At 45.9% G+C, this 27,717-nt stretch overlaps 1 protein-coding gene and 1 long non-coding RNA gene across 10 annotated transcripts in view; one reads left to right on the top strand and one right to left on the bottom strand.

Annotated features, from left to right (window-relative positions):
• SEC16B (SEC16 homolog B, endoplasmic reticulum export factor) overlaps positions 1–27,717 on the bottom strand; it is a 293,732-nt gene that overhangs the window by 17,590 nt on the left and 248,425 nt on the right. For 5 of the 9 annotated variants that reach the window (XM_056531981.1, XM_056531984.1, XM_056531980.1 and 2 more), the window contains 3 exons: positions 27,291–27,387; positions 23,826–23,905; positions 23,676–23,750 (listed from right to left, as the gene is read on the bottom strand). In XM_056531981.1, the coding sequence (XP_056387956.1) occupies positions 23,676–23,750; positions 23,826–23,905; positions 27,291–27,387 (252 nt within the window). Of the gene's footprint in view, positions 1–11,191; positions 11,295–23,675; positions 23,751–23,825; positions 23,906–27,290; positions 27,388–27,717 lie in introns of those variants that run through there. The other 4 variants (XM_056531985.1, XR_008846565.1, XR_008846564.1 and 1 more) reach the window with 4 other exon arrangements.
• LOC130282960 (uncharacterized) overlaps positions 1–27,717 on the top strand; it is a 126,080-nt gene that overhangs the window by 40,698 nt on the left and 57,665 nt on the right. The gene's annotated exons all lie outside the window — the stretch shown is intronic.

The following is a 27,717-nucleotide window of genomic DNA, read 5'->3' as shown; positions in this document are numbered from 1 at the left end:
GTTGTGTACAATGGAGGCGGCTGCTGTAGTATGAGCCAAGATTTCTCTCTTCTCCATTGGACAGAACAGGGAATTTGCATTGGCGGTGAGACTGATGTACACATGGTGAGTGTTACGCCTAGCGCTCCGGGTCCCCGCTCCTCCCCGGAGCGCTCACGGCGTCTTTCTCCCTGCAGCGCCCCGGTCAGTCCCGCTGACCGGGAGCGCTGCACTGTCTTGGCCGTTGGGGATGCGATTCGCACAGCGGGACGCGCCCGCTCGCGAATCGCATCCCAGGTCACTTACCCGTCCCGGTCCCCTGCTGTCATGTGCTGGCACGCGCGGCTCCGCTCTCTAGGGCGCGCGCGCGCCAGCTCTCTGAGACTTAAAGGGCCAGTGCACCAATGATTGGTGCCTGGCCCAATTAGCTTAATTGGCTTCCACCTGCTCCCTGCCTTTATCTGACCTCCTCCCATGCACTCCCTTGCCGGATCTTGTTGCCTTGTGCCAGTGAAAGCGTTTAGTGTGTCCAAAGCCTGTGTACCTGAACTTCTGCTACCCATCCTGACTACGAACCTTGCCGCCTGCCCCCGACCTTCTGCTACGTCTGACCTTGCCTCTGCCTAGTCCTTCTGTCCCACGCCTTCTCAGCAGTCAGCGAGGTAGAGCCGTTGCTAGTGGATACGACCTGGTTGCTACTGCCGCAGCAAGACCATCCCGCTTTGCGGCGGGCTCTGGTGAATACCAGTAGCCTCTTAGAACCGGTCCACTAGCACGGTCCACGCCAATCCCTCGCTGACACAGAGGATCCACTACCTGGAAGCCGAATCGTGACAGTAGATCCGGCCATGGATCCCGCTGAGGTGCCGCTGCCAAGTCTCGCTGATCTTCCCACGGTGGTCGCTCAGCAATCGCAGCAGATTGCCCAACAAGGACAGCAGCTGTCGCAGTTGACCGCCATGTTACAGCAACTTCTGCCTCTGCTACAGCAGCAACCATCTCCTCCGCCAGCTCCTGCACCTCCTCCGCAGCGAGTGGCCGCTCCTAACCTCCGCTTGTCCCTGCCGGACAAATTTGATGGGGACTCTAAACTCTGCCGTGGATTTTTGTCTCAGTGTTCCCTGCATATGGAGATGTTGTCGGACTTGTTTCCTTCAGAACGGTCTAAGGTGGCGTTCGTAGTAAGCCTTCTTTCAGGAAAGGCCTTGTCTTGGGCCACACCGCTCTGGGACCGCAATGATCCTGCCACAGCCACAGTCCAGGCCTTCTTCGCTGAACTCCGGAGTGTCTTCGAGGAGCCAGCCCGAGCTTCTTCTGCCGAGACTGCCCTGTTGAACCTGGTCCAGGGTAATTCTTCAGTAGGCGAGTACGCCATCCAATTTCGTACTCTTGCCTCCGAGTTATCATGGAATAACGAGGCTCTCTGCGCGACCTTTAAAAAAGGCCTATCCAGTCGCATCAAGGATGTGCTGGCCGCACGAGAGATTCCTGCCAATCTGCAAGAACTCATCCATCTAGCTACCCGCATTGACATGCGTTTTTCTGAGCGACACCAAGAGCTCCGCCAGGAAAAAGACTTAGATCTCTGGGCACCTCTCCCACAGTATCCGTTGCAATCTACGCCTGGGCCTCCCGCCGAGGAGGCCATGCAAGTGGATAAGTCTCGCCTGACCCAGGAAGAGAGGAATCGCCGTAGGGAAGAAAATCTCTGTCTTTACTGTGCCAGTACCGAGCATTTCTTGGTGGATTGCCCTATCCGTCCTCCACGCCTGGGAAACGCACGCACGCACCCAGCTCACGTGGGTGTGGCGTCTCTTGGTTCCAAGTCTGCTCCTCCACGTCTCACGGTACCCGTGCGGATTTCTTCTTCAGCCAACTCCTCCCTCTCAGCCGTGGCCTGCTTGGACTCCGGTGCCTCTGGAAATTTTATTCTGGAGTCGTTTGTTAATAAATTCAGCATCCCGGTGACCCGTCTCGTCAAGCCGCTCTACATTTCCGCGGTCAACGGAGCCAGATTGGACTGCACCGTGCGTTACCGCACAGAGCCCCTCCTCATGTCTATTGGACCCCACCTTGAGAGGATTGAGTTCTTCATTCTCCCCAACTGTACCTCTGAGGTCCTCCTCGGTCTGCCTTGGCTCCGGCTTCATTCCCCCACCATTGATTGGACCACCGGGGAGATCAGGAACTGGGACTCTGCCTGCCACAGGAAGTGCCTCTCCCCCCCTCCCAGTCCCGTCAGGCAAGCCTCTGTGCCTCCCCATGGCCCCCGTCCTGGTGTCACACTGCCCCGTGCCAGGCCTCGCCCTCTGCCCTCCCTCCCCATTCCCACTCCTGCTGTACTGCCTGCCGTTGAGGAAACCCTCCATTCTTTCCCGGTGTCCTCATCCCAGGGGAGGCAGTTACCGGACAAAGAGAAGGGGAGACCTAAGGGGGGGGGGTACTGTTACGCCTAGCGCTCCGGGTCCCCGCTCCTCCCCGGAGCGCTCACGGCGTCTTTCTCCCTGCAGCGCCCCGGTCAGTCCCGCTGACCGGGAGCGCTGCACTGTCTTGGCCGTTGGGGATGCGATTCGCACAGCGGGACGCGCCCGCTCGCGAATCGCATCCCAGGTCACTTACCCGTCCCGGTCCCCTGCTGTCATGTGCTGGCACGCGCGGCTCCGCTCTCTAGGGCGCGCGCGCGCCAGCTCTCTGAGACTTAAAGGGCCAGTGCACCAATGATTGGTGCCTGGCCCAATTAGCTTAATTGGCTTCCACCTGCTCCCTGCCTTTATCTGACCTCCTCCCATGCACTCCCTTGCCGGATCTTGTTGCCTTGTGCCAGTGAAAGCGTTTAGTGTGTCCAAAGCCTGTGTACCTGAACTTCTGCTACCCATCCTGACTACGAACCTTGCCGCCTGCCCCCGACCTTCTGCTACGTCTGACCTTGCCTCTGCCTAGTCCTTCTGTCCCACGCCTTCTCAGCAGTCAGCGAGGTAGAGCCGTTGCTAGTGGATACGACCTGGTTGCTACTGCCTACCTATAAATTCAAGTTAGTGTAGGTGACTCTGCTGTAAGATTGTGTTAAATAGTAGGTAGTATCCCCTTGCAGACATTAGCCGCAGCCCCCTGGCAGTCATTAGTAGCAGCCCCCCTTGTAGGCAGCAGCTCCCCTGTAGACCACAGCCCCCCTTTAGACAGCAGCAGGGCCCCCCTTTAGACAGCAGCAGGGCCCCCCCCCCTTTAGACAGCAGCAGCCCCCCCCCTTTAGACAGCAGCAGGGCCCCCCTGTTTAGACAGCAGCAGGGTCCCCCCTTTAGACAGCAGCTGGCCCCCCCTTTAGACAGCAGCAGGGCCCCCCCGTTTAGACAGCAGCAGGGCCCCCCTTTAGACAGCAGCAGGGGCCCCCCCTTTAGACAGCAGCAGGGGCCCCCCCTTTAGACAGCAGCAGGGGCCCCCCCTTTAGACAGCAGTAGCCCCCCCCCTTTAGACAGTAGCAGCCCCCCCCCTTTAGACAGCAGCAGCCACCCCCCCCCTTTAGACAGCAGCAGCCGCCCCCCCCTTTAGACAGGAGCAGCCGTCCCCCCCATTAGACAGCAGCAGCCCCCCCCATTAGACAGCAGAAGGCCCCCCCATTAGACAGCAGAAGCCCCCCCCCCTATTAGACAGCAGCCCCCCCCCCTATTAGACAGCAGCAGGGCCTCCCCCTTTAGACAGCAGCAGGCCCCCCTCTTTAGATAGCAGCAGCCCCCCCTTTAGACAGCAGCAGGCCTTCCCGTTTAGACAGCAGCAGCCCCCCCCCCCCGTTTAGACAGCAGCAGGGCCCCCCACTTAGACACTAGTAGCAGCCCCCTCTTTGCAGGCAGCTCACCTCCTCTGTCGGGTGCTGGTGCTGCCGCTCTGCTGCCCCGTTCTCCTGTCCTCCGGTCCGCATCGTGTCGTCCTATGGAGGAGCATGTCACATACACGTCACTCTGCTTCCTGCGTAGCGTTACACTGGGCGCAGGGGAGGAGGCGGAGTGACGTGTGTCACATGCTGCTCCATGGAATACTATGATGCGGACTGGAGGACGGGAGAATGGGGCAGCAGAGCGGCACCAGGTATCGGGCATGGTATCGGGGACATTAAACGAGTCCCCGATACCATGCAAATGGCTAGTATCGGCCCTGATACCGATACCAGCATCGGTATCGGGACATCCCTAATTTATATAGATAAAGAACATTTTGGGGTTAGTTTTACTCTCTTTGGTAATTAATCTTTCTGTCTCTATTTTTGCGGCTTTTATCTGTTTTTTTTTTACATTTTTCTCTATAGCTTTTTAATACTTCTTCACTGCCTTCCTGTTTTAGTAGTTTAAATGCTTTATTTTTGTCGGTTATTGCCCCCTTAACATTTTTATTCATCCATATTGGTTTTCTTTTATTTCTGACCCTTTTATTCCCATAAGGTATATACATCTTAAAGTGAGAATTTAAGATATTTTTAAAAGTCTCCCATTTAGTGTCAGTATTCTTGTTTTTGAGGACATTATCCCAATTTATATTGTTAAGGGCTTCTCTGAGTTGATCAAACTTCGCCTTCCTAAAGTTCATTGTTTTAGTGGCCCCTCAAGAGATTCCCTTATTGAAGAACAAGTAATAATGTATTATATTATGATCACTTTTTCCTAGGTGTCCTTCTACTTGCACATTAGTTACTCTGTCAGGTCTGTTGGTTAATATTAAGTCCAGTAATGTGCCCCCAAGCACAGATGCACCCTCCCCATTAAGGTGCTGCCCATCCCTACAGTAGAGCCGGTATCCAACAGCTTCTCCATGAACCCAAACCCCTCCTTCCTACACCAGCTTCTGAGCAACTTATTTACCTCCCTAATCTCCCGCTTCCTCTCTGGTGTGGCTTGTGGTACAGGTAATATTTCAGAAAATTGTCTTAGGCTTGTGGCCTAAGTCCCTGAAATCATTTTTAAGGACACTTCACCTACCTCTTACTTTTTCATTGGTGCCAATATTTACCATAACTTCTGGGTCCTCTCCAGCCCCACCCAGCAACCTGTCAACCTGATCCGCTATGTGCCGAACTCGAGCCCCAGGAAGACAACACACTGTTCGGCGATCCCGGTCTTTGTGACAGATCACGCTGTCTGTCCCCCTAATAATTGAGTCCCCCACTGCCAGTACCTGTCTGGCCTGCCCTGCGCTCCTCCCTCCATCCTTATTGGTGCTGACAACTCCCTGGCGGTCAGAGGCAGAGTCCTGCTGCAGTACTGCTAGCTCTGAAATAGCATCCCCCTCATCTGCCAACCGGGCAAACTTGTTGGGGTGTGCCAGATGAGAACTAGCCTCCCTGACACTTTTCCCTTAACCCCATTTTCTAACTGTAACCCAGCTAGCTACCTGATTGTCCTGCACCTCTGTCCCAATATCCTCCCCACCTCTACCCCAGAGAGTACCTACTCAGTGAGCAGGAGACTCCTCTCCAAGTTTTCAATGCATCTCAGTGTTGCCAGTTGCTCCTCTAGATCCAGGATCTGGGCTTCCAAATGAAAAACTCGTACACATTTGCACAACAATTTGCACCCTCAAATTGCTGTTCAAGGATTGCATACATTGTGCAAGATGCACACTGGACTGCCTTTTGCAACATGGAGGCCATATTAGATTTGGGGATTGCAAAACTTAACAGTAAAAAAAACAATCAAATATTTAAATTAAACTCCCTGAATTTAAAGTCCCTCTCACTTTTATACTTACACTCACTTGTACACTTCACACTCCTGTATACAGAAACACAATCACTAGCTCAGACAATCACTTAGTATACTTTCTTTTATAGTTACCAGACACCACCTCTCTCTTCCACTGCCTGGAAGTGAATGCAAAGGGCTAGCTGGCTGCAAACAGCTGTAATTTATCAGTTGCTAATTAACTAACTACTCCATCCACTCTCCACCTGTATTCCTCCCAGACAGAGAAAAAAACCCTCACAGAAATGCACTAAATTCTCACAGTACTTACAGTATTCCCTTAATTGTACTCTCTCTCACTTTTATACTTACACTCACTTGTATACTTCACTTCACTCTCTTATATACAGACACACACTCACTAAATATATATTTTTTTAAAGCACCAAAGCCACCACACGACCTGGATATATTCCCTCTAGTTACCCAGAGTACCCCTTTAAGCATATATTTGTTTAATTAGTAAAAACAGAAGTGGAACAACTTCAATAAAATAGGTCACTAATTATCTTTGATTTTAGAGAAATGTCCAATTTTGAATCAAAATAAGTGGGTTATTGAACACCAAGCCATTTGACCCTTTCTCAGGTGATTAATGGACCTTGGGATTAGTAGTGATAAGCTGCACCTCCCCCAACACACTGCACATATTTTTTCCTAGCTGAATGATTATTTTTCTATTAATTTCATATGATTGCTTTTTCTTGATTTCTTAATTATGTTTGCACGTGTCGTGATGGCTTGATTGGCATTTACAATACTGCTATCACTGCATATTTGGGATCCTCACATAAAATCACCATTTATTGTCTTGTAAATGCTTAGGAAAAGCTACCAAATAATTAAAGCTCAGCGGCAAGGTAAGAAAACAACAACACGTTTACCTTGTTTGTGGCTCTATATAATGTAAATAACACATTCATTATGATCTATTCATTATCTGAGAGCAAACGGGTTCTGGGGATGCAAAGCAAATTAAAACAAGGTTAAAGCCATTGAAAATCATATTTACTGCCATATGCCAAACAGTTGTCTATTATTTGAACAAGAAGAACAATTTACCTGATTTGAATAGCAAAACATTATAGTTACAGCTAGGGGCGCAAACCTTTTTTTTGTTGCCAAAGCCAGTGGATTCAATGTTTTAGAAAACGTATCTGAATCCAGACTTTAAGTGTCCCTGTCTTTAAAGGAGAACTGCACTGAAAATTTTTCCATTACCTCTGTGCCCGGGCTGCAAAAACTTTAAAAAACAAATGTCCCCCTGTTGCGCAATATGTGTCCCGGTGCTCCGGTGCCGGTCTTCTTCCTGGGGACAGTGACTCATACTGCACTCAGCATATCGCCGGCCTCAGCGATGTCCCGCCTCAGCCGGTTACAGGCTGAGCGCACTACAATAAAGACTTGGTACACCGTTTTCAGTAAACACATCAGTGTGCATTAAGCAATCCAAACAAGGTAACGTTTTGGTCCAATGAGGACCTTCCTCAGACCGGATTGCTGCGGAGACTGTTTTTTTGCAGACTTTTTTTTTGCAGTACGGGCACAGAGGTAATGGATAAAATTTCAGTACAGTTCTTCTTTAATAAAATAATTACTTTTGACATGTCACAGAGATACTTTTGTGAATGTGACAGAGACATGTCAAAAGTGTTGATCAGTTGGGGGTCTTAGTGCTGAGACCCTCACCAATCAAGAAAGAGAACAAGCAGGGAGAACCACTGGGTAGTGTGCTTCACTACCCTGCTTGCAGGAGGCCATTGCATGCTGAGGAATAAAGCATGCTACAACAAGCTTCTCCCTGCTCATTCTCCTGATCAGTGGAGATGTCAGCACTGAGATCCCTACCGATCAAAACCCTAAGAACCCCATCAAATCTCTCAAAAACAAAAAGATCAGGTAGTTAAAATCCAACATGTCCAATCGTTCTCACATACACATCAGGGGAGAGTTGGGAGAACCCATACACATTACAATAGGGTAATAGGCCAAACAAATGTACATGTGTTTTTTTTTTGGCCTTACGTACTATGTAGCAATATAGAATTAGATGGTTGGCCATTTCCAGCAGGTTTGGCCAACACATATCTAATGTGTATGGCCAGCCTGAGAGCTGTAGTTTCTCTTCATCCACACAACAGTGAGAAAGAGTGGGTATCATCATGAAAAAAAAATATATATAGAAATTTGAACGTGGTACCACATGCCACAAATTAATATAGCCCTACATTTAAAGACTATAGGGAATATGTATATGTAAATGATAATTGTAACCATGTAGTTGGATGCTCTTGCATGCAGTGTTCCCGGATGTGGTTACCCCTGCGTTCCTTCACTGCAAGTGTCACCTACACTTATCACTTTAAACAGCTGCAAGTCCAGGTGCAGCCTTCAATTATAGTGAATAGAAAGTGCTAATGGCCATGGCTAGAGCTTGCTATTTACCAATAATTGCAGACTGCAATTTTCGGGCCCCATCTGCAGGAACGCAGGGGTAGCCATGGCTGGTAGCATAGAGTGCCAGAGCACCATGACCATATATCGGGTATATGCCAATAAGCCATTACATTACAACCACTGACAGATGACATGAATAACATTGGTAGTACGACTAAGGCGGCTACACCCGCCGAAACGTGTCACTCCTTGGTTCGTGCATGCTGTGTTCTGTGTTCCTGTTGATTAAATAATAAAGCAGCATTCTTACTTCACCAATCCCACAGAATAGCTACTGTAGCACAAATTAATGACTTAAGAACACACAGGGCACTGCAGTTTGCCATGTATGAGGCTATATAGCCGCAAACCAATCAGAGTGCCTATGATGACCCATCTACTGCCAAAATGGCTACAATGGGATATAATATCAGAACTGGACCAGGGAGCATTAGAAAAAAATTGGCCTGGTCTGATGAATTAGATTTTCTTTTACATCCTGAGGATAGTGGGGTGCCAGTTTGCTGCTTAACTGGGGAAGCCATTGGAGGCAGTGGAATGCTCTGGGCAGTGTTCTGCTGGGGAATTTTCAGATCAGGAAGCTGGAACCCAATCCGTGACTGTCCATCAAGCAGGGACAGAGACGGGAGGGAAAGAGAGCAGGCGCTCCAGCCCTCAGCACCTCAGGAGTTTGGGAACATTCTGTGACTTTGATAGGTGACAGCCTAAAACGCCTTTTACACAGGCTGATTATCGGCCAAATGAACGATCATCGTAACATACGTTCACAGAAATGTTCAGCAGATCTGGTAGGTCTAAGAATCACTGTTGGGGTACATGTGCACCACTATTTGTGCATGCGGCAGCCGGATCTAATGGGAGAATTTCAAAACCGCCTGCTGCCAAACCCTGCCGGATCTGTGCTGTGCCCAATTCATTTCAGCTAGTCAGCTAGTGACTCATTTTCTGACCGTAACCGGCTTTTGACCCTAACAGAAAACTGTGGTCTGCTGCAGTTTTTAGTCCGGGTAAAAAGCTATTTAGGGTTAGGAAATGAGCCGACCGAAATCACAAGATGCACGAATCAGACATTACACAAGGGTTAAAGATAACCCCCATGTGATGCCATATTGGTTGCCTTAGAAACTAAAGAAATATCTGAATAAAATACTAGACTTTGAACAAATGGACATTTTACAGAGGATTTCTGCTGTGGGGTAAATGCTCTTTCAGAGAATAAAACTTACATTTTAATCTGTACATGAAAAACAAATGTTTGCCTATTAAAACTTGTTCTAGAACAAGCATAGCCTTTGATGTTACATACAGTATGCTGATCACCAAATAATACCCAAGTTATCCTTCATCTCGATCACTCGTGAGTCTAATATAAATGGTGGCACAATGCGGGTTATTACGTACTCAGTGTAGGAATCAGAATTCCTCTTTAGTGAACTGTCCTAGTTATATTCTTAATTATATTAAGGAGAATGTGTCGTCTAAATGTTTTTTGCCTGATCAGAAGCAGACATTACATTTTTTTATTTTTTTTTATTTGTTTCCATTTCTGATTGCAAATGTTTTATTTCATTTTTTGTCTATTTTTATGGGACAGCCATATTGCCTGAGCTTTCTGCACAGCATTTAGAAATATTTGGGGAGATTTATCAAAACCTGTGCAGAGAAAAAGTTGACCAGTTGCCTATAGCAACCAATCAGATCACATCTTTCTTTTTTGAAAAGGCCTCTGAAAAATAAAAGAAGCAATCTGATCGGTTTCTATGGGCAACTGGCCAACTTTTTTCCCTGCACAGGTCTTGATGAATCTCCTCCAAAACATCAAATAAACAAGCATTGAAAGTGTTGAGAGAACACAGAATATGCATCTAAGGCCCAGTTACGTGTATTTTATCAAACAGATAGAATTTCTACCTCTGTTTAACATAAATCCACATTTAAGATAGAGTCACATATGCTGTATTTAGCTGTGTATTTTCTGCAGTTGATTTTGCTACCCATTGACTACAATGGTTAGGAAGATGCGTAGCAGCAAATATGCATTAAAATATGGCACATGTGACCCTACCCTAATAGTGCCAAGATTGAAAGTTGACTGGAAGTTTTTCTGCCACTTGACTACATGGTAAGTGCCCAATCACCCCAAAACAAAATATCCATTTTTAAAAGAATAGTTGGCAGATGAAGGGGTAGAGGAAAGAGCACCCCTGCCATGTCCTCTGCCAATAAGCATGTTGGTGGCAGTAGCAGCCCTGTAGGCACCACCTGTTTGCCCAGGCCCAGTACAGGTAGCAGCAGCAGCCTGGTGCCTCATGGTAGTAGCAGCATCAGCAAAGAAAGGTTTTCACTGTCTTCCAGGGGTTGTGTGGTTTGGAGTATAATAAGTCCCTTCTGGACTGGTTGACTTGTTTTCAGTCATCTCAGGAGGAGGAAGGGTCTGACAATATGACGTTTAGCCAGATGTCAATGGATTCCTCATCATCGACAGTTACATGGCATTGTGAAAATGTCTGTCCTAAATGGTCTGTTACATCATCTTTGTCTTTGCTTCCCCCACTAGTACTAAGCAGAAGGATAGATAGGAGGAGTGAGGATAGTCAGCATTTGGAGTGTGTTGCAGAGGTGGTAGAGGTGAAATCTGTGGTGTGCATGAAGGAAAAATTTCAAAAGTTCTGATTGGTCCCGGTCTCAGTTCTTAGACCCCCACCAATCATTAGAACAAGTTGGGAGAAGTGTGCGGCAGCAGACTTCACTCCCCATTTCTCAGCTGTTTTCCTTCAGCTTTACTAGACAGACCCTTATTTGTCAAGGGTGCCATTTTATGAAGCTGTAAGGAGAACTATGTAAGCCACTGCTACATGTCCTGCTACTGAATAACTGACAAACTTATAACAGAGAACAATTGGCTGGTGTTTCATATTATGGTTTGTGGTTCAGTGCAGCCATTAGAGATAAGCATTTTATTTACCAGAACCAAGATTGATCCAACTGGAAAGACGGACACAAAGGAAAGCACATGTGATACACGTACATGGCTGGATATTCTGCATCATATTCTTACTATTTTCTACATTTTCTAAGCTCTGTTAAGGGCAAGGTTCTTCCTTTTACTCTGTACAAGAATTCTCTTCTATTCTGCGAATACAGATAAAATGATGCTTGGAACCCCAAATAATAAGATGATTAATAGTTCAGCGATATCTGTAAGTTATAGCCAGATGCAAATAATTAAGAAAGAACAAGCTAAAAATATGCATCTAAAATATCTTAACTTTAAACAATGAGAATGGTACCAATAAAACTTATACTAATGTATTGTTTTTTTGTCAACGTATATTGCTCTGCCAACGTGTATGATTTATTGTATAATGTAAAATTCATTGGGAAGTGCAGAATTCCCATTCTTCAAAGAATTTACTGTTCTGTCCTCCAGCAGTTTGAAATCCCAGCACAAGGTGCGGTAATATGATTTGTAACTTAATAAGGAACCCAAGCAGAGCAAAGTTGTGTGTCATTCAAAGCCAAACTTTTCAAAGTATTGGCAAGATCAAGGATGGAAAAAAAAATGTTATAGTACAGGGACAAAGTATGGATTCTTAAGACTGAAGAAGATACAAAATATGGAAAATAACAATATGAAATCACTCGGTTGTAAACAAAGTAAAGAGAAATCTGTAGCAGGGGCATTGAGGCTGCTCGCATATATACACAGATGTGGTTATGCCGTGGAGATTCTTACAGATCTTCAGACACAGTAACATAGGTAAAAATGTTCTTGTTCAAAAAAACACTAGACGTGCGTGAGAGAAAAGAACTTTTCCCAATAATCAACATAGATAATTTAAAGAGGGTTGAACTGGCCCACAAGGGTACCAGAGACCCTTTTGGTAGGCCCAGATTCAAAAGGATGAAACAAAATTAAAGACTGTAGATAAAGTAACATCAATAGTAAATGGTCAATGACTAAAAATCAAAGGAAAACTTAGTTGCCCAGATCGACCAATCATAGCACAGTTTTAATTTAAAAGAGCTAAATTTGAAGTGAGCTTACATAGTGTGGCATAAAATGGCAACAATGAAGCCAGAAAAAGCTAGTTACATGTTGGATCAGCAGTACTGGAAACAACGATTCACCAATGTTGTGTTGTCCCCTGAGATTGTCAGATTTAACACTCTGCAACTTCTTTCTGTGGGGCTACATTAAGGACTATCAGTGTATCCGCCTACCCATTATAACCCCCCCCCCCCAAACCCCCCCCCCCAACCCCCCCCCCCCGAGGAAACAGTAAAGTCCATATCTGAGGATATGCTGACCATGTCTGGACAGATCTAGACTACGGCCTAGACATCTGTAAAGTCTCCAATGGAAATCACTTTGATGTCAGCTTAGTTATGAATACCAAAGCTATGAGTCTGCACCATCATTTTTGAACCACGCTGTATATAAGGAACCCAAAGTGGACTTTGGACACATACATTGATAAGGTCAATTTATTATTAGATATCATTGATAACAAGTCCTGTGTATACGAAGATAAAAACATTGTACAAACATGAGAGAAAATTAAGAAAAGCTGACATAGAAAGTGAATTGGGGATGTTTGTGAGATGTTTTATAAGAAGAGCCTAGATGCTCGTGAAAAATAGTATTCAAATCCTTCTCTAAATGAGAACCCACCAGCTAACTAACAGATGAAGGAAACCAATAAGATCCCCAAGCATGACGTTCATTGCCCTAATAGGGTATCTTGACCGGAGTTGACCAAATGGGTCATGTTCCTCGAATGGGTACTCCAAGTTAGTTTAATGATCTGCAATCGACAGGATAGGGAATAAGTGTTAAGTCACGGAGGAGGGGTTCAATCACTTTGGCCCTCCACAAACTCAAGAATGGTGAACTGAATGTTGTTTTGGATAGTGCAGTAGGTCATGCATTGTTACGCCGAGCGCTTCGGATCCCTGCTCCTCCCCAGAGCGCTAGCGGCGTTCCTCTCTCTGCAACGCCCCGGTCAGACCCGCTGACCGGGAGCGCTGCACTGACACTGCCGGCGGGGACGCGATTCGCATAGCGGGACGCGCCCGCACGCGAATCGCATCCCAAGTCACTCACCTGTCCCGGTCCCCGGCTTTCACGTCCTGGCGCGCGCGGCTCCGCTCCTTAGGGCGCGCGCGCCAGCTCTCTGAGATTTAAAGGGCCAGTGCACCAATGATTGGTGCCTGGCCCAATCAGTCCAATTAGCTTCCACCAGCTCCCTGTCCATATAACCTCACTTCCCCTTTCCTTTCTTGCCGGATCTTGTTGCCTTGTGCCAGAGAAAGCGTTAGTGTTGTTCAAAGCCTGTGTTCCAGATCTTCTGCTATCCTCATTGACTACGAACCTTGCCGCCTGCCCCGACCTTCTGTTACGTCTGACCTTGCCTCTGTCTAGTCCTTCTGTCCCACGCCTTCTCAGCAGTCAGCGAGGTTGAGCCGTTGCCGGTGGATACGACCTGGTTGCTACCGCCGCAGCAAGACCATCCCGCTTTGCGGCGGGCTCTGGTGAATACCAGTAGCAACCCTAGAACCGGTCCACCACGCCAATCCCTCGCTGACACAGAGGATCCACATCCAGCTAGCCGAATCCTAACAGTAGATCCGGCCATGGATCCCGCTGAGGTGCCGCTGCCAAGTCTCGCTGACCTACCCACGGTGGTCGCCCAGCAATCGCAGCAAATTGCCCAACAAGGACAGCAGCTGTCGCAGTTGACCGCCATGTTACAGCAACTTCTGCCACTGCTACAGCAGCAACCATCTCCTCCGCCAGCTCCTGCACCTCCTCTGCAGCGAGTGGCCACTCCTAGCCTCCGCTTGTCCCTGCCGGACAAATTTGATGGCGACTCTAGACTCTGCCGTGGCTTCCTGTCTCAATGTTCCCTACATATGGAGATGTTGTCGGACCAATTTCCTACAGAACGGTCTAAGGTGGCGTTCGTAGTGAGCCTTCTGTCTGGAAAGGCCTTGTCTTGGGCCACACCGCTCTGGGACCGCAATGATCCTGCCACAGTCCAGTCCTTCTTCGCTGAAGTCCGTAGTGTCTTCGAGGAACCAGCCCGAGCTTCTTCTGCCGAGACTGCCCTGCTGAACCTGGTCCACGGTAATTCTTCAGTAGGCGAGTACGCCATCCAATTTCGTACTCTCGCCTCCAAATTATCTTGGAATAACGAGGCCCTCTGCGCGACCTTTAAAAAAGGCCTATCCAGTAACATCAAGGATGTGCTGGCCACACGAGAGATTCCTGCCAACCTGCAAAAACGTATCCATTTGGCCACCCGCATTGACATGCGTTTTTCTGAAAGACACCAGGAGCTCCGCCAGGAAAAAGACCTTGATCTCTGGGCACCTCTCACAGTATCCTTTGCAATCTACCCCTGTGCCTCCCGCCGAGGAGGCTATGCAAGTGGATCGGTCTCGCCTGACCCATGAAGAGAGGACTCGCCGTAGGGATAAAAATTTATGTCTGTACTGCGCTAGTACCGAACATTTCTTGGTGGATTTCCCTATTCGTCCTCCACGTCCGGGAAACGCACGCACGCACCCAGCTCAAGTGGGTGTGGCGTCTCTTGGTACGAAGTCTGCTTCTCCACGTCTCACTGTGCCCGTGCAGATTTCTCCTTCTGCCAACTCCTCCTTCTCAGCCGTGGCCTTCTTGGACTCTGGTTCTTCTGGACATTTTATTCTGGCCTCTTTTTTGAATAGGTTCTGCATCCCGGTGACCCGTCTCATCAAGCCGCTCTACATTTCTTCGGTCAACGGAGTGAAGTTGGACTGCACTGTGCGTTACCGCACAGAGCCCTTGCTTATGAGCATTGGACTGCATCACGAGAAAATTTAATTTTTCGTCCTGCCCAACTGCACCTCTGAAGTCCTCCTCGGTCTGCCATGGCTCCAGCATCATTCTCCCACCCTTGACTGGACCACCGGGGAGATCAAGAATTGGGGTCCTGCTTGCCGCAAGAAATGTCTCACGTCTGCTCCCAGACTTTTTGTTCCAGAAGGAAACTCAAGAGGCACCCCCTATGTTCTCTTTTCATTTGAAGGGACAAGGAGACAAAAAGAGGGGGAGACCTAAGGGGGGGGGGGGTACTGTTACGCCGAGCGCTCCGGGTCCCTGCTCCTCCCCGGAGCGCTCGCGGCGTTCCTCTCTCTGCAGCACCCCGGTCAGACCCGCTGAACGGGAGCGCTGCACTGACACTGCCGGCGGGGATGTGATTCGCATAGCGGGACGCGCCCGCTCGCGAATCGCATCCCAAGTCACTCACCTGTCCCGGTCCCCGGCTGTCACGTCCTGGCGAGCTCGGCTCCGCTCCTTAGGGCGCGCGCGTGCCAGCTCTCTAAGATTTAAAGGGCCAGTGCACCAATGATTGGTGCCTGGCCCAATCAGTCCAATTAGCTTCCACCTGCTCCCTGTCCATATAACCTCACTTCCCCTTTCCTTCCTTACCGGATCTTGTTGCCTTGTGCCTTGCCGCCTGCCCCGACCTTCTGCTACGTCTGACCTTGCCTCTGTCTAGTCCTTCTGTCCCACGCCTTCTCAGCAGTCAGCGAGGTTGAGCCGTTGCCGGTGGATACGACCTGGTTGCTACCGCCGCAGCAAGACCATCCCGCTTTGCGGAGGGCTCTGGTGAATACCAGTAGCAACCCATTGGCGGTCCACGCCAATCCCTCGCTGACACAGAGGATCCACATCCAGCTAGCCGAATCCTAACATGCATGCTCACAGCTGATCCATTCATTGTCTATAGAGCGGTTGAAGCCAAGCGCTGTACATGGCTGTCTTCAGCAGCTCTATAGACAATGAATGGAGCAGGGGGTGAGCATGTGCGTCTTTCTGCTCTGCTAACAACACTTGGATTCCTGTTCTCAAAAGTCATGGGAGCCATAGGAGTCCCAGTGGTCAGGCTCTCCTGATCTGACACTTATCCCCTATTGTGTGGATAGGAGATAGGTGATTTAACTTGGAATACCCCTTTAAGGAATCTCAAATTATGAAAAAAATGTGTAATAAAGAAAAAAGGATACTACTTTCACTGTAGTCCTAGAACAATATCTGTGGAACAGCCATATTTTATGATCCTGCTAGGCTGGGAAATGGAATTTTCCAGCAGATTGGAGCAGACCTGTCATCATTAGGAGCTATAATAGTGTCTAGAGAACCAGTATTGTCCTGAAACCTATTTTATCCCATATAACTGGAGTATGCAGTGGACAACCATAGCAGTAATGAGAATAGATAGCCCAGACAACTGGAATGTGTAGTAGACAATCCTAACAGTAATGAGAAGAGAAGTCTTCTGTATTCACACAGTAAAGGTATATTATGGAATATTATAGATCAACCTACTGATCTATGATATGAAACCCCAGGCAAAACTAAAACACAGTGTCATGCCTAGTGTTTGCAATACATGATAAGTGCTCTTTGGTGTTCTCTGAAGCCATCCCTTAGGGCCTTTCTAGTCATTATTGAAGCATATGACTTTTGCCCAGAGTGTTCCCTTAGGGGATGTTAAAGAAAGAGGAATAGTTTTAGTTAGGTTTTCATATTGACTCCATTACCTGTATTATATTGTGTGATTCCGGATTTTGGCAAAATGGACATTTGGGTTGTACGCAAGTTGGGCATCATCTTTTTGCTGCCACTTTAAAGGGAAGCTCCCTCACTCTAACGTTGTTTGAGCCATGAGTCATCTGGGACGATTCCAGTGGCTTCTCCCCACCCCACCAGTCTTGATTCATAGATCTTTCCCTATACCCAAACAGGGAGAGATATATAAATTAAAGGGTCTATCCCCCATATGGTAATTTTAGTACGTACCGGCCAGACAGTAATGGACATGCTTAGGAAGGATCCATGATTGTATTGGAGCTAAATTGCTGTGCTCTGAGTCCACCAAAATGTTGCTGCTATCTCTTGGCAAAATGGCTATTTCCTATTGTAGTTCCCACCCTCCAACTACAAGTCCTATGATTCCTTGGTTGTAAGTGTGAGGTCACTTTTCTCCCTCCCACACATCAGACACCCCACCCATTGAAGCACACCTGAGCTCCCTTCCATGTTGTGCTGTAAACATTAGACCTGTGTTTTCTAACCAGGGTGCCTCCGGCTGTCGAAAAGCTGCAATTCTCTGCAGAATGATCTTTTTTTAATTTTTACGTTTACGCAATTCACCGAATGGGATAATTAACAATATATTTTGATAGTTCAGACTTTTACGCACGTGGTGATACCAAATATGTTTATACATTTGTTTTTACGCTTTTTTGTGGGTAAAATGGGAAAAACGGAGGTGATTTTTCAAATTTTTTAACCTTTTTTTTTTTTACATTTTTTTTTACTTTTTTTCTTACATTTTAATAGTGCCCATAGGGGACTATATATAGCAATCATTTGATTGATAATACTGTTCAGTGCTATGCATAGGACATAGCACTGATCAGTATTATCGGTGATCTTCTGCTCTGGTCTGCTTGATCTCAGATCAGAGCAGAAGACCCCTGGAGACGACCTGAGGAAGGTGAGAGGACCTCCGGCCACCATGCTGGATGATCGGATCCCCACGGAAGCGCTGCGTGCAATCCGATCATCCATTCATAGTATTGCACTGCCGCAGATGCTGTGATCTGTATTGATCATGGCATCTGAGGGGTTAATGGTGGACATCTGCACAATCGCAGATGTCCACCATTACTAGCAGGTCCCTGGCTGCTGAAAGCAGCAGGGACCTGCCGCGCATGACGCGAGCACTGGTCCAGTGCTTGCAATCATGGCGGAGCTTAAATGTACGTCATGGTGCCGCACCATGACGTACATTTACATAAATTGTTGTTAAGGGGTTAAACACAGGTACAGACGCTATATTATGAACTACACTAATCTTTACAGCATGAATGTGATGACAGGTTCCATTAAGGGTGCATTCACTTGTACACTATCCTGTACATCTATGGTGCACCAGGATTTGAAGCTGCAGAGATCAATGTAAACTAGATAACTGAACTTCAAATCTTGTGCATCAAATATGAGCAGGATACTGTTTGTATGAATAGACCCTTAAAGTGGTCATACATTTATAATTTATGAATGATCTAACAATATACCTACAATAAAAGTCTAGTATTATCATATCAGGAGCAGGATAATGTCTATGGGCATCACATTGCGAAAACAGAGGAAACAGCGGGTATTGAAAGTATATACTGTATATTTACTTCTGGTGACTATTTACGCAGTGCTTCATTCTAGTAGCACAGTAAGCCGCGGCTTTAAGTAAAGCTTGACATCCTAACCCCCTGTACACAGCTCGGAGAATAGTTCATCCAGATGAGGGGTGTCAAAGTGTTGCTCAATTTCTATTCTCTTTGCTGCTGGCAGAAAGTGGCTATAGGGAAACAAGTCCCAATGCTCCGGTGGATTATAGGACAGGGGATAAATGCTTCTGTTTTGCTCGATTCTGCCCATGGGACACGCAAAGGCAGGCTTTGTGGGAGAAAAACCAAAGTATTTGTCACATTTGTTCTTCTAAGAACACAGAATTGAAATGAGTTAATTCCACACGGAGTTTTCTAAAAATATAAAACTGAGTAAAAGCGGCTGGGGAAAGCATAGTCATGTTAGTAACAGTATATGTGCGCAAACTGCATGTACGGTATATGCCAAACATATTGTAAGTCTATTGTAGTACCGATCTATAGATACAGCAGACACACAGCAGCATGTTTCACGCCTCAACTCGGCACTCAGTCCATCTTATTGCAGAAACCAGGCTCCATTATAAGTCTATGGAGGCCAATTCCTGCAATGAGATGTATTTAAAGGGGTACTCTTATGGAAATTCAACTCTGGACAGTTCCTGACATGGACAGAGGTGTCAGCAGAGAGAACTGTGGACAGACAGAAAAGAACTAAACAACTTTCTCTGGAGCATAGAGCAGCTGATAACTACTGCAAGAATTAAAACATTTTTTATAGAAGTAATTAACAAATCTGTTACCTTCTGGCACCAGTTCATTTGAAAAAAAAAAAGTTTTCCACTGGAGTACCCCTTTAATGCCAGACCAAGGAGATAGGTGCTTCAGCACCCAAACTCTTACCAAATCTTTTGACATGTCTGCATAAAATGTCAAATTTTTTTTTATATGACAACGGTATTTACGTTATTGGCGTATAAAAGCATAATTTAATGCATCCTACAATGCACTGCTTACCAACCAGTATGCCTCCAGCTGTTGCAAAACTACAACTCCCACCATGCCCGGACAGTCAAAGGCTAGGAGTTGTAGTTTTGCAACAGCTGGAGGCAGCCTGGTTAGGAAACACTGCTATAATGTACTGAGATTCTTTTTTTGGTTAGTTAGTTAGACATAATTCCACTATTGTTTTTTGGGTTTCGGTTTTACAAAATTTACTATGCGGTATTATTGGCAGTAACTTTATTATGCATAAAGCATATATAGTTTTTTTTTTTTTTATGTTTTATAACTTTTTAGTAAAAAAAAATAGTTTTTCACTAGAGTACCCCTTTAAGCATTTGATTACTTGATTGCTTGTACAATACACTGAAATAATTATGTAATGTAATGTACTGTGCTGTTACCGTGATCCTATAACACCTTGTCTAATCTAAGAAGTTATCTGAGTTATCTCTGAATCCTGCCATTACAGGGAGGTGTCAGCGCCATGTATGTGGTTCCAGTTATGCCCTACAGCAATGACCTTAAAGGGGTACTCCGGACCTAAGACATCGCGGTGGTCTCGCCGCTGGGGACCCCCGCAATCTCTCATGCAGCACCCACCTGTGTGAGCTGCATGCAGTGCTGAAGGCTCCGAGTCTGAAGAGTCCACACCCTGCTTGTGATGTCACGGCCACGCTGCCTCAGTGCAAGTCTATGGGAGGGGGCATGAGGGCAGAGTCGTGATGTCACAATACTCCGGCCCCGTGGCCGTGAGGCTTAAGACTCGAAGCCTCCAGTGCTGCGTGCAACTAATACAAGTGGGTGCTGCATGAGAGATTGCGGGGGTCCCCAGCGTCGGGACCCCCTGCGATCAGACATCTTATCCCCTATCCTTTGGATAGGGGATAAGATGTCTTAGGGCTGGAGTACCCCTTTAAGTACATGTTTGTCAAATGTAGGAAGAGGCTTAATAGGTATATGTTACAAGGGGTAGTTGCGCCCCAGGAGGACATATGATGGATTCAATTGGTAGCAAAGAGAAAAGATTCTACTGTATAAAGTGCACACCCAGATAATATTATAAATAATTCACATCTTTATTATGTTAACCACATGTAATACAAAAGGAGACACAATCTCTAAAATTATTTAAAAGAGCTCAGAAGTGAGCTCAGCACAACAACTGGGGGAGGGGCCAACCCCCCTGAGGAAGTCACCTCAGCCACCAATTTTGTGCCCTTTTGCTGTTAGTAGCACCCCTGTTTAGACTATATACGGGTTGAGCCCTCTCTTCCTTCTTCTTCACACATATGATGGATTCATTCATAAAAAAGAAAAAAAAACATATATACCTGCGCTCTGTATAGAGGAAAGTATAGAGGAAACCAGCAGTTTGCTCCACTGTGGAGGGGATGCAAACTTCTTTTTACATACCCCCCCTCCACGTAGTCTTAAAACTGGGCCCTGGTGGCAATGAGATACGCCTACTTGGAGGAGGGGGTATGTAAAAAGAAGTTTGCATCCCCACACAAGATTTGAGTGATTGTTGTTGACGTGGCTCCAGTCGTGTTTTGTGGTGAACTCTGCTTAGCGGAAGTCCCCACCCTGAGTCAAAATCATCACTATCCACATCTATATATATATATATATATATATATATATATATATATATATATATATATAATTTTTTGGTTGTACTGGTCAGCGAACTTACAGTAAATTCGATTCGTCACAAACTTCTCGGCTCGGCAGTTGATGACTTATCCTGCGTAAATTAGTTCAGCTTTCAGGTGCTCCTGTAGGCTGGAAAAGGTGGATACAGTCCTAGGAAAGAGTCTCCTAGGACTGTATCCACCTTTTCCAGCCCACGGGAGCACCTGAAAGCTGAACTAATTTATGCAGGATAAGTCATCAACTGCCGAGCCGAGAAGTTCGTGACGAATCGAATTTACTGTAAGTTCGCTCATCTCTAGTCAGCAGCGCTCTCTAATTTTTTATTTTTTTTATTTTTCATTATGAGATAGGTTCACACCCTTATTGAGAACAGTTTGCAGCTGAAGAGTCACAATATATTAGCAATGTTCTAAGGAAGGCATAGGATAATAACATAGGGAGAGATTTATCAAAACCTGTGCAGAGTAAAAGTTGCCCAGTTGCCCATAGCAACCAATCAGCTCGCTTCTTTCATTTTCAAAAGGGCCTGTGGAAAATGAAAGAAGCAAGCTGATTGGTTGCTATGGGCAACTAGGTAACTTTTCCTTTGCACAGGTTTTGATAATTCTCCCCCATAGTAACTAAAAACAGCTGTTGCAAAACTTCAACTCCCAGCATGCCAGGAAAGCCCTTGGCTGTCTACGCATGCTGGGAGTTGTCATTTTGTAACATTTTAAAGGAGTACTCAGGTGGAAAACTATTTTTTTTTTTTTTTAAATCAACTGGTGCCAGAAAGTGGTCTCTGCTGACACCTTTGTCCTTGTGAGGAACTGTCCAGAGCAGGAGAGGTTTGCTATGTGGATGTGCTCCTGCTTTGGACAGTTCCTGACATGGACAGAGATGTCAGCAGAGAGCACTGTGGTCAGACAGAAAAGAAATTCAAAATGAATAGAACTTCCTCTGGAGCATACAGCAGCTGATAAGTACTGGAAGGATTAAGATCTTTAAATAGAGGTCATTTACAAATCTGTTTAACTTTTTGGCACCAGCTGATTTAAAAAAGAAGTACCCCTTTAGAGGCACCCTGGTTAGGAAACATTGTCCTAGAGAAACGTCAGAAGTTTTGAGCCATTGAGACCACTGATCAAGAGCTAACTCTCTGCAATCTGTGTCTTGCTGCTTCATTTTAAGTCTATGGGGCAGAGAGACAAAGATCTCTGAGAGCCAGGGAGTAAAGTGCGCTGCTGTACACTTATCCCTGCTCGTTCTCCTGATCAGTGTGAGTCTGAGCACCGAGGCCACAACCAATCAAGACTTATGACAAGTCTCTAAAGCAGTCTCTAAAGCTTCCTATAAACCAATCAGGCTGGGTTCATATGTGTTCTTCCTAAACTTGTCACAACTGATGCCACAGCTGATGACAAAAGTGCATCAGTTGTTTAGAATTCGGTGTCCATTCCTGTGCATACCGGATAGGGGAATGCGGCAAGAGGAGTTCCCCTCTCCAGTGCCCATGCAGGGTGTTTCACCGTCCAGCGCCCAACTTAAGATGCCAGATAATTGTGAACTGCCGCATTTAAATGAATGGGATCAGTTCTACAGTACATTCAGTTTCCCTTTGGACAACACACATGTAAAGGGGGCACACTTAAAATATTATTTTTATACACTATGGTGGAAATCTTACCACTGTTTATTATATTTTTGCTCCTCACTACCCCCCAATGCATGCATTATTTTAAATAATGTCTTCCCAATACTGACAACTTAAAGGTGTACTCCGCCCCTAGACATCTCATCCCCTATGCAAAGGATAGGGGATAAGATGTCTGATCGCGGGGGTCCTGCTGCTGGAGACCCTCACGATCTCTCCTGCAGCACCCCCTGTCATCTAGTGCATGAGCGAGCTTCACTCCGTGCCTGATGACGGGCGATACAGGGCGGAGGCTCGTGATGTCACGTCCATGCCCTGCTTGTGACATCATGGTCACCCTCCCATAGACTTGCACTGAGGGGGCATGGCTGTGATGTCATGAGCAAGGCGTGGATGTAACTTCATGAGCCTCCGGCGCTGCACCCAACGCTCTAAATGAATGCCAGGTGCAGCAGGGAGATCCCCAGCAGCGGGACTCCAGCGATCAGACATCTCAGCCCCTATCCCCTGGATAGGGGATAAGATGCCTAGGGACAGAGTACCCCTTTAACAACAGGCGCTACTCAGATATGGAAATTACAGATTTGTAAATTACTTCTATTAAAAATTCTTAATCCTTTCAGTACTTATGAGCTTCTGAAGTTGAGTTGTTCTTTTCTGTCTAAGTGCTCTCTGATGACACATGTCTCGGGAACCACCCAGTTTAGAAGAAAATCTCCATAGCAAACCTCTTCTAAGCTGGGCGGTTCCCGAGACACCTGTCATCAGAGAGCACTTAGACAGAAAAGAACAACTCAACTTCAGAAGCTCATAAGTACTGAAAGGATTAAGATTTTTTAATAGAAGTAATTTGCAAATCTGTTTAACTTTCTGGAGCCAGTTGATATGTAAAAAAAAGCTTTTTCCTGGATAACCCCTTTAATAAACAGAAATGAATATCTACCACCTTGTGAAATGGTCCATGTATAACGCTCACAAAAACGGGGAAAAAAAGGTACCTGTGAAGGGTTGTAAAGGGGAATTGGTCCAGTCGGCTGGTTAATCTGACTTTCAGCAATATTCGGATAAGTTTCCTAAAAACCAACATAGATATATCAGAGCAAGAACTTCAGCGACTTAACCATAGAGTCCCCAGATTGGTACTTTACCATGCTCCTCTGCTGACCCTGGATCTCCGATGACACTGAACTGCTACTGATCTTCTGCGGATCTTCAGTTTCTTTAATTCCTGTCATAGAGCGTATTATACAAAGGATCCGTGACTCTGCTTTGATATGAGGGCAGCGCTGCTTTCTAGAAATGGTAACGTCTGCAAGCACCGTGTCATTATTTCATTCCCATTGGGACTAAGAAGTATCGGGGCGTCAAATCTAACACTTTTCAAGTTGACATCAAACCAGGAAATCTCCGGCCGCTGCCAGGATCCCTCTTTAATCAGCCTATGTGAAATAATGAATATACCCGGACAGGATCCGTGTAAAAAATCCACAAGTGATTCATTATAGGAGCTAATGACGGATAATGTTATACAAGTGGTGCCGGTCTGAGGCTGTTGCCTTGCGGTCCGCCTTCTAATTCTCTTTTTACTGCTTGATAAATAACCTTTCGTACTTCACTTCTGCATTTTGCTAAGTGTAGACTTTGGTTTGTGGTCAATCAATAATTAAAAAGCCTGTAGTCTGTTTTTATGTGTATATCCATTGATAGATTGCTGGAGCAATACACTGGGGCAGCAGGATCAATGTACAGAAAAGGGCAAGCGGGCATTTATTTTACTGTGTTTATCCATTTTCTGTCCTCTTCGCCGTGAGCCACATAAATTGCTGGCCAACATTTATGCCCGCTGACACAGAGGTTTTCATTTTTTTTATTTTTTTTATGTTTTTCAGTAGAAAAAAAAAAAAAACACATCTTATTGTATTCTGTACTTCTTATAAATTATCTAAAAATTCTCCCCTGACTGCATAAAAATGAAGAGAATATTTTACAAAGAGCAAGACACATTGGCGCAACATTATGTAAGTGCTTGATATAAAATCCTGCAATACATTATAATGTTCGGAGGGAGCGCATTACTAAATATGTAACGAAGTAAAGGGAAAAACTAAAAGCCTTTCTAAATATCTTATTTATGTGCTTGGGTATCAGTAGATTAAAGGGGTACTCCGGTGGAAAACTTTTTTTTTTTTTTTTAAATGAACTGGTGCCAGAAAGTTAAACAGATTTGTAAATGACTTCTATTAAAAAATCTTAATCCTTTCAGTACTTTTTAACAGCTGTGTGCTACAGAGGAAAATCTTTATTTTATTTTTTTTATCTCTTTTTTGTGTGGTCCACAGTGCTCTCTGCTAACACCTCTGTCCGTATCAGGAACTGTCCACAGCAGGAGAAAATCCCCATAGCAAACCTATGCTACTCTGGACAGTTCCTGACAAAGACAGAGGTGTCAGCAGAGAGCACTGTGGACAACACAAAAAAGAAATTCAAAAAGTAAAGAATTTCCTCTGTAGGATACAGCTGCTAAAAAGTACTAAAAGGATTAAGATTTTTTTAATAGAAGTAATTTACAAATCTGTTTAACTTTCTGGCACCAGTTCATTAAAAAAAAAAAAGTTTTCCACCAGAGTACCCCAAAATGCCTCCGGAACCTTAGTGCAGTGTTTCCCAACCAGTGTGCATCCAGCTGTTGCAAAACTACAACTCCCAGCATGCCCAGACAGCCTTCGGCTCTCTGGGCATGCTGGGAATTGTAGTTTTGCAACAGCTGGAGGCACCCTGGTTGGGAAACACTGCCTTAATGACCCGACCGGAGTCAAACGGTGACTCCGGTCGGCTCAGTTTTGACCCGTATGCGGTTTTGGACCGGACCTAAAACCGTAGTATACTACGGTTTTAGGTCCGGTCATGAAACCGCATACGGGTCAAAACTGAGCCGACCGGAGTCAACGTTTGACTCCGGTCAGATCATTAAAGTAAATGGAGTCACGGGCTGATCCGGCCCGGGTACGGGAGCGCCCGGTTTGCCCCTCCCCCCGCCGGATCTGGCACCCGTATGTACAAAACGTGGTGTGAATGCACCCTTAGCCTGAGAACAACAGTGGTAAACTAATCTGATATTGTTTTTATTCTTCATTTATTATTTAAGCTTGAAAAGTAAAGGGTGAATTCTGATTGGTTACTAAGCCTTGAGTCAGCCGACAGCTATCTGTCCCGATCCCTCTATTTGCTACACATGCACACTCAGCTTGGCAGAGCGTGCATGTATTCTGAATGGGGAAAGGAGAGTGATGCTACCAGATACCTCAAAACAAAAGGATCGGGCATCTCCCAACCCTAGAATGCTTAACTCACTTCTCCCCCTACAGTTCTGGAGATTTAGGAGCCCCCCATACGCATTACATAGTCAGCTGATCCTGACAAAATTGTCAGGTTTAGCCACTTTTGATCTACTCTATATGGAAAGCTTAAACTGTCAGGGGCAGAGTGTCATCATAGAAATGGAGACAAAAAAGCCCCTCCGACAAAAGGTCTTAAACTTCAGTCACAAGATTGATACATTGAGAACCCCTTTAATACCACTGCACGACTACCACATATCATGCATTATGTGGGAGATATATCAAAACCTGTGCAGAGGAAGAGTGGTACAGTTGCCCATAGCAACCAATCAGATTGCTTCTTTCATTTTTAGAAGCCTTTTCAAAAAATGAAAGAAGCAATCTGATTGGTTGCTATGGGCAACTGGTCAACTTTTCCTCTGCACAGGTTTTGATAAATCTCCTCCTGTGTCTTTTGCATCATTGCTTCTGTGCAGTCTATGACAAATGGTGATAGTATCTCGCAACTTGTTACCCTGGTATTATCAAACTATTGAAATATCTGATGCTGAAAATGTCTAATTAATAGGGGGAATTTATCAATGCTTACGCCAGAAAAATTACTTCAGAAAGTTAGCAACTTTGATAAAGGTACAGTGATCCCTCAACATACGATGGTAATCCGTTCCAAATGAACCATCGTTACTTGAATCCATCGTATGTTGAGGGATCCGTGCAATGGTAATATACAATGTTATACTCATGTGTCCCCGCCGCTCCGGACCTTCACCGCTGCCCTGGATCGTCGCTGCCCATCCCCGTCATCACATCCCCTGCGCTCCAGACCATCATCGCTGCCCTGGATCGTAGCTCTCCATCGCCGTCATCATGTTGCTGCGCACGCCGCTCCTATTGGATGACGGGAGAACGTGCGCGGCGTCGTGATGATGAAGGAGAGCGACAGCTATGCAGCGGAGCCTGAAGAGGACGGTCCGGAGCAGCGGGGATAGGTGAGTGACACTCACCAGAGCACACGGGGCACATTAAAAGGCTATCCGGCAGCAGATGAAACAGTCTGCGCTGCCGGATAGCCGTTTATGCGATGGCCCCGACATACAAAAGCTCTGCCTTCAACATGGGATGGCCTCTAAGAGGCCATCGTATGTTGAAATTATCGTATGTCAGGGCCATCGTAGGTCAGGGGGTTACTGTACTGATAAATTTCAACCATAATGTTTTTGTTTTTTTTATTTCCATATTGACATCTATCAAATCCATTATCAAGAATACCCATACCTGTGTAAAATGAGTTGCTGGTGGCTTCTGGTGGCTGGTAATAAGATGACGGAGTTGGTGGCGGCTGGAACGTGTCGAGTCCTACAGGAGGTTTAGTCTAAGAACACAATTTAAAGTCAAGTTTTAATTCAGAAGACCACAAACATTGTTATGTTCACATGGAGTAATTCCTGGGCGTAATTCCGATGGTAATCCTGTCGAAATTTACTGTACATGTGCTTCCATTGGATTCCACTGTCCAATTCACATAGCAGAATTTCCATGGCAAAATTCCGCTTTTCACATTCCGCAAAAATATAAGACCAGTCTTACATTTTGCAGGATTCCGCTATGGAATCCCATTGAATTCAATGGGGCTTAAAGAGTACCTATAATCAAACTATATTTTCTAAACTAACTCAGATTCTATTCCCTAACTACTCCTAAC

The sequence above is a fragment of the Hyla sarda genome, chromosome 7, assembly GCF_029499605.1.
Source record: "Hyla sarda isolate aHylSar1 chromosome 7, aHylSar1.hap1, whole genome shotgun sequence".
Lineage (NCBI taxonomy): Eukaryota > Metazoa > Chordata > Amphibia > Anura > Hylidae > Hyla > Hyla sarda.
Note: the sequence above shows the minus strand (reverse complement) of the source record. Positions and strands in the feature narration are given on the sequence as shown.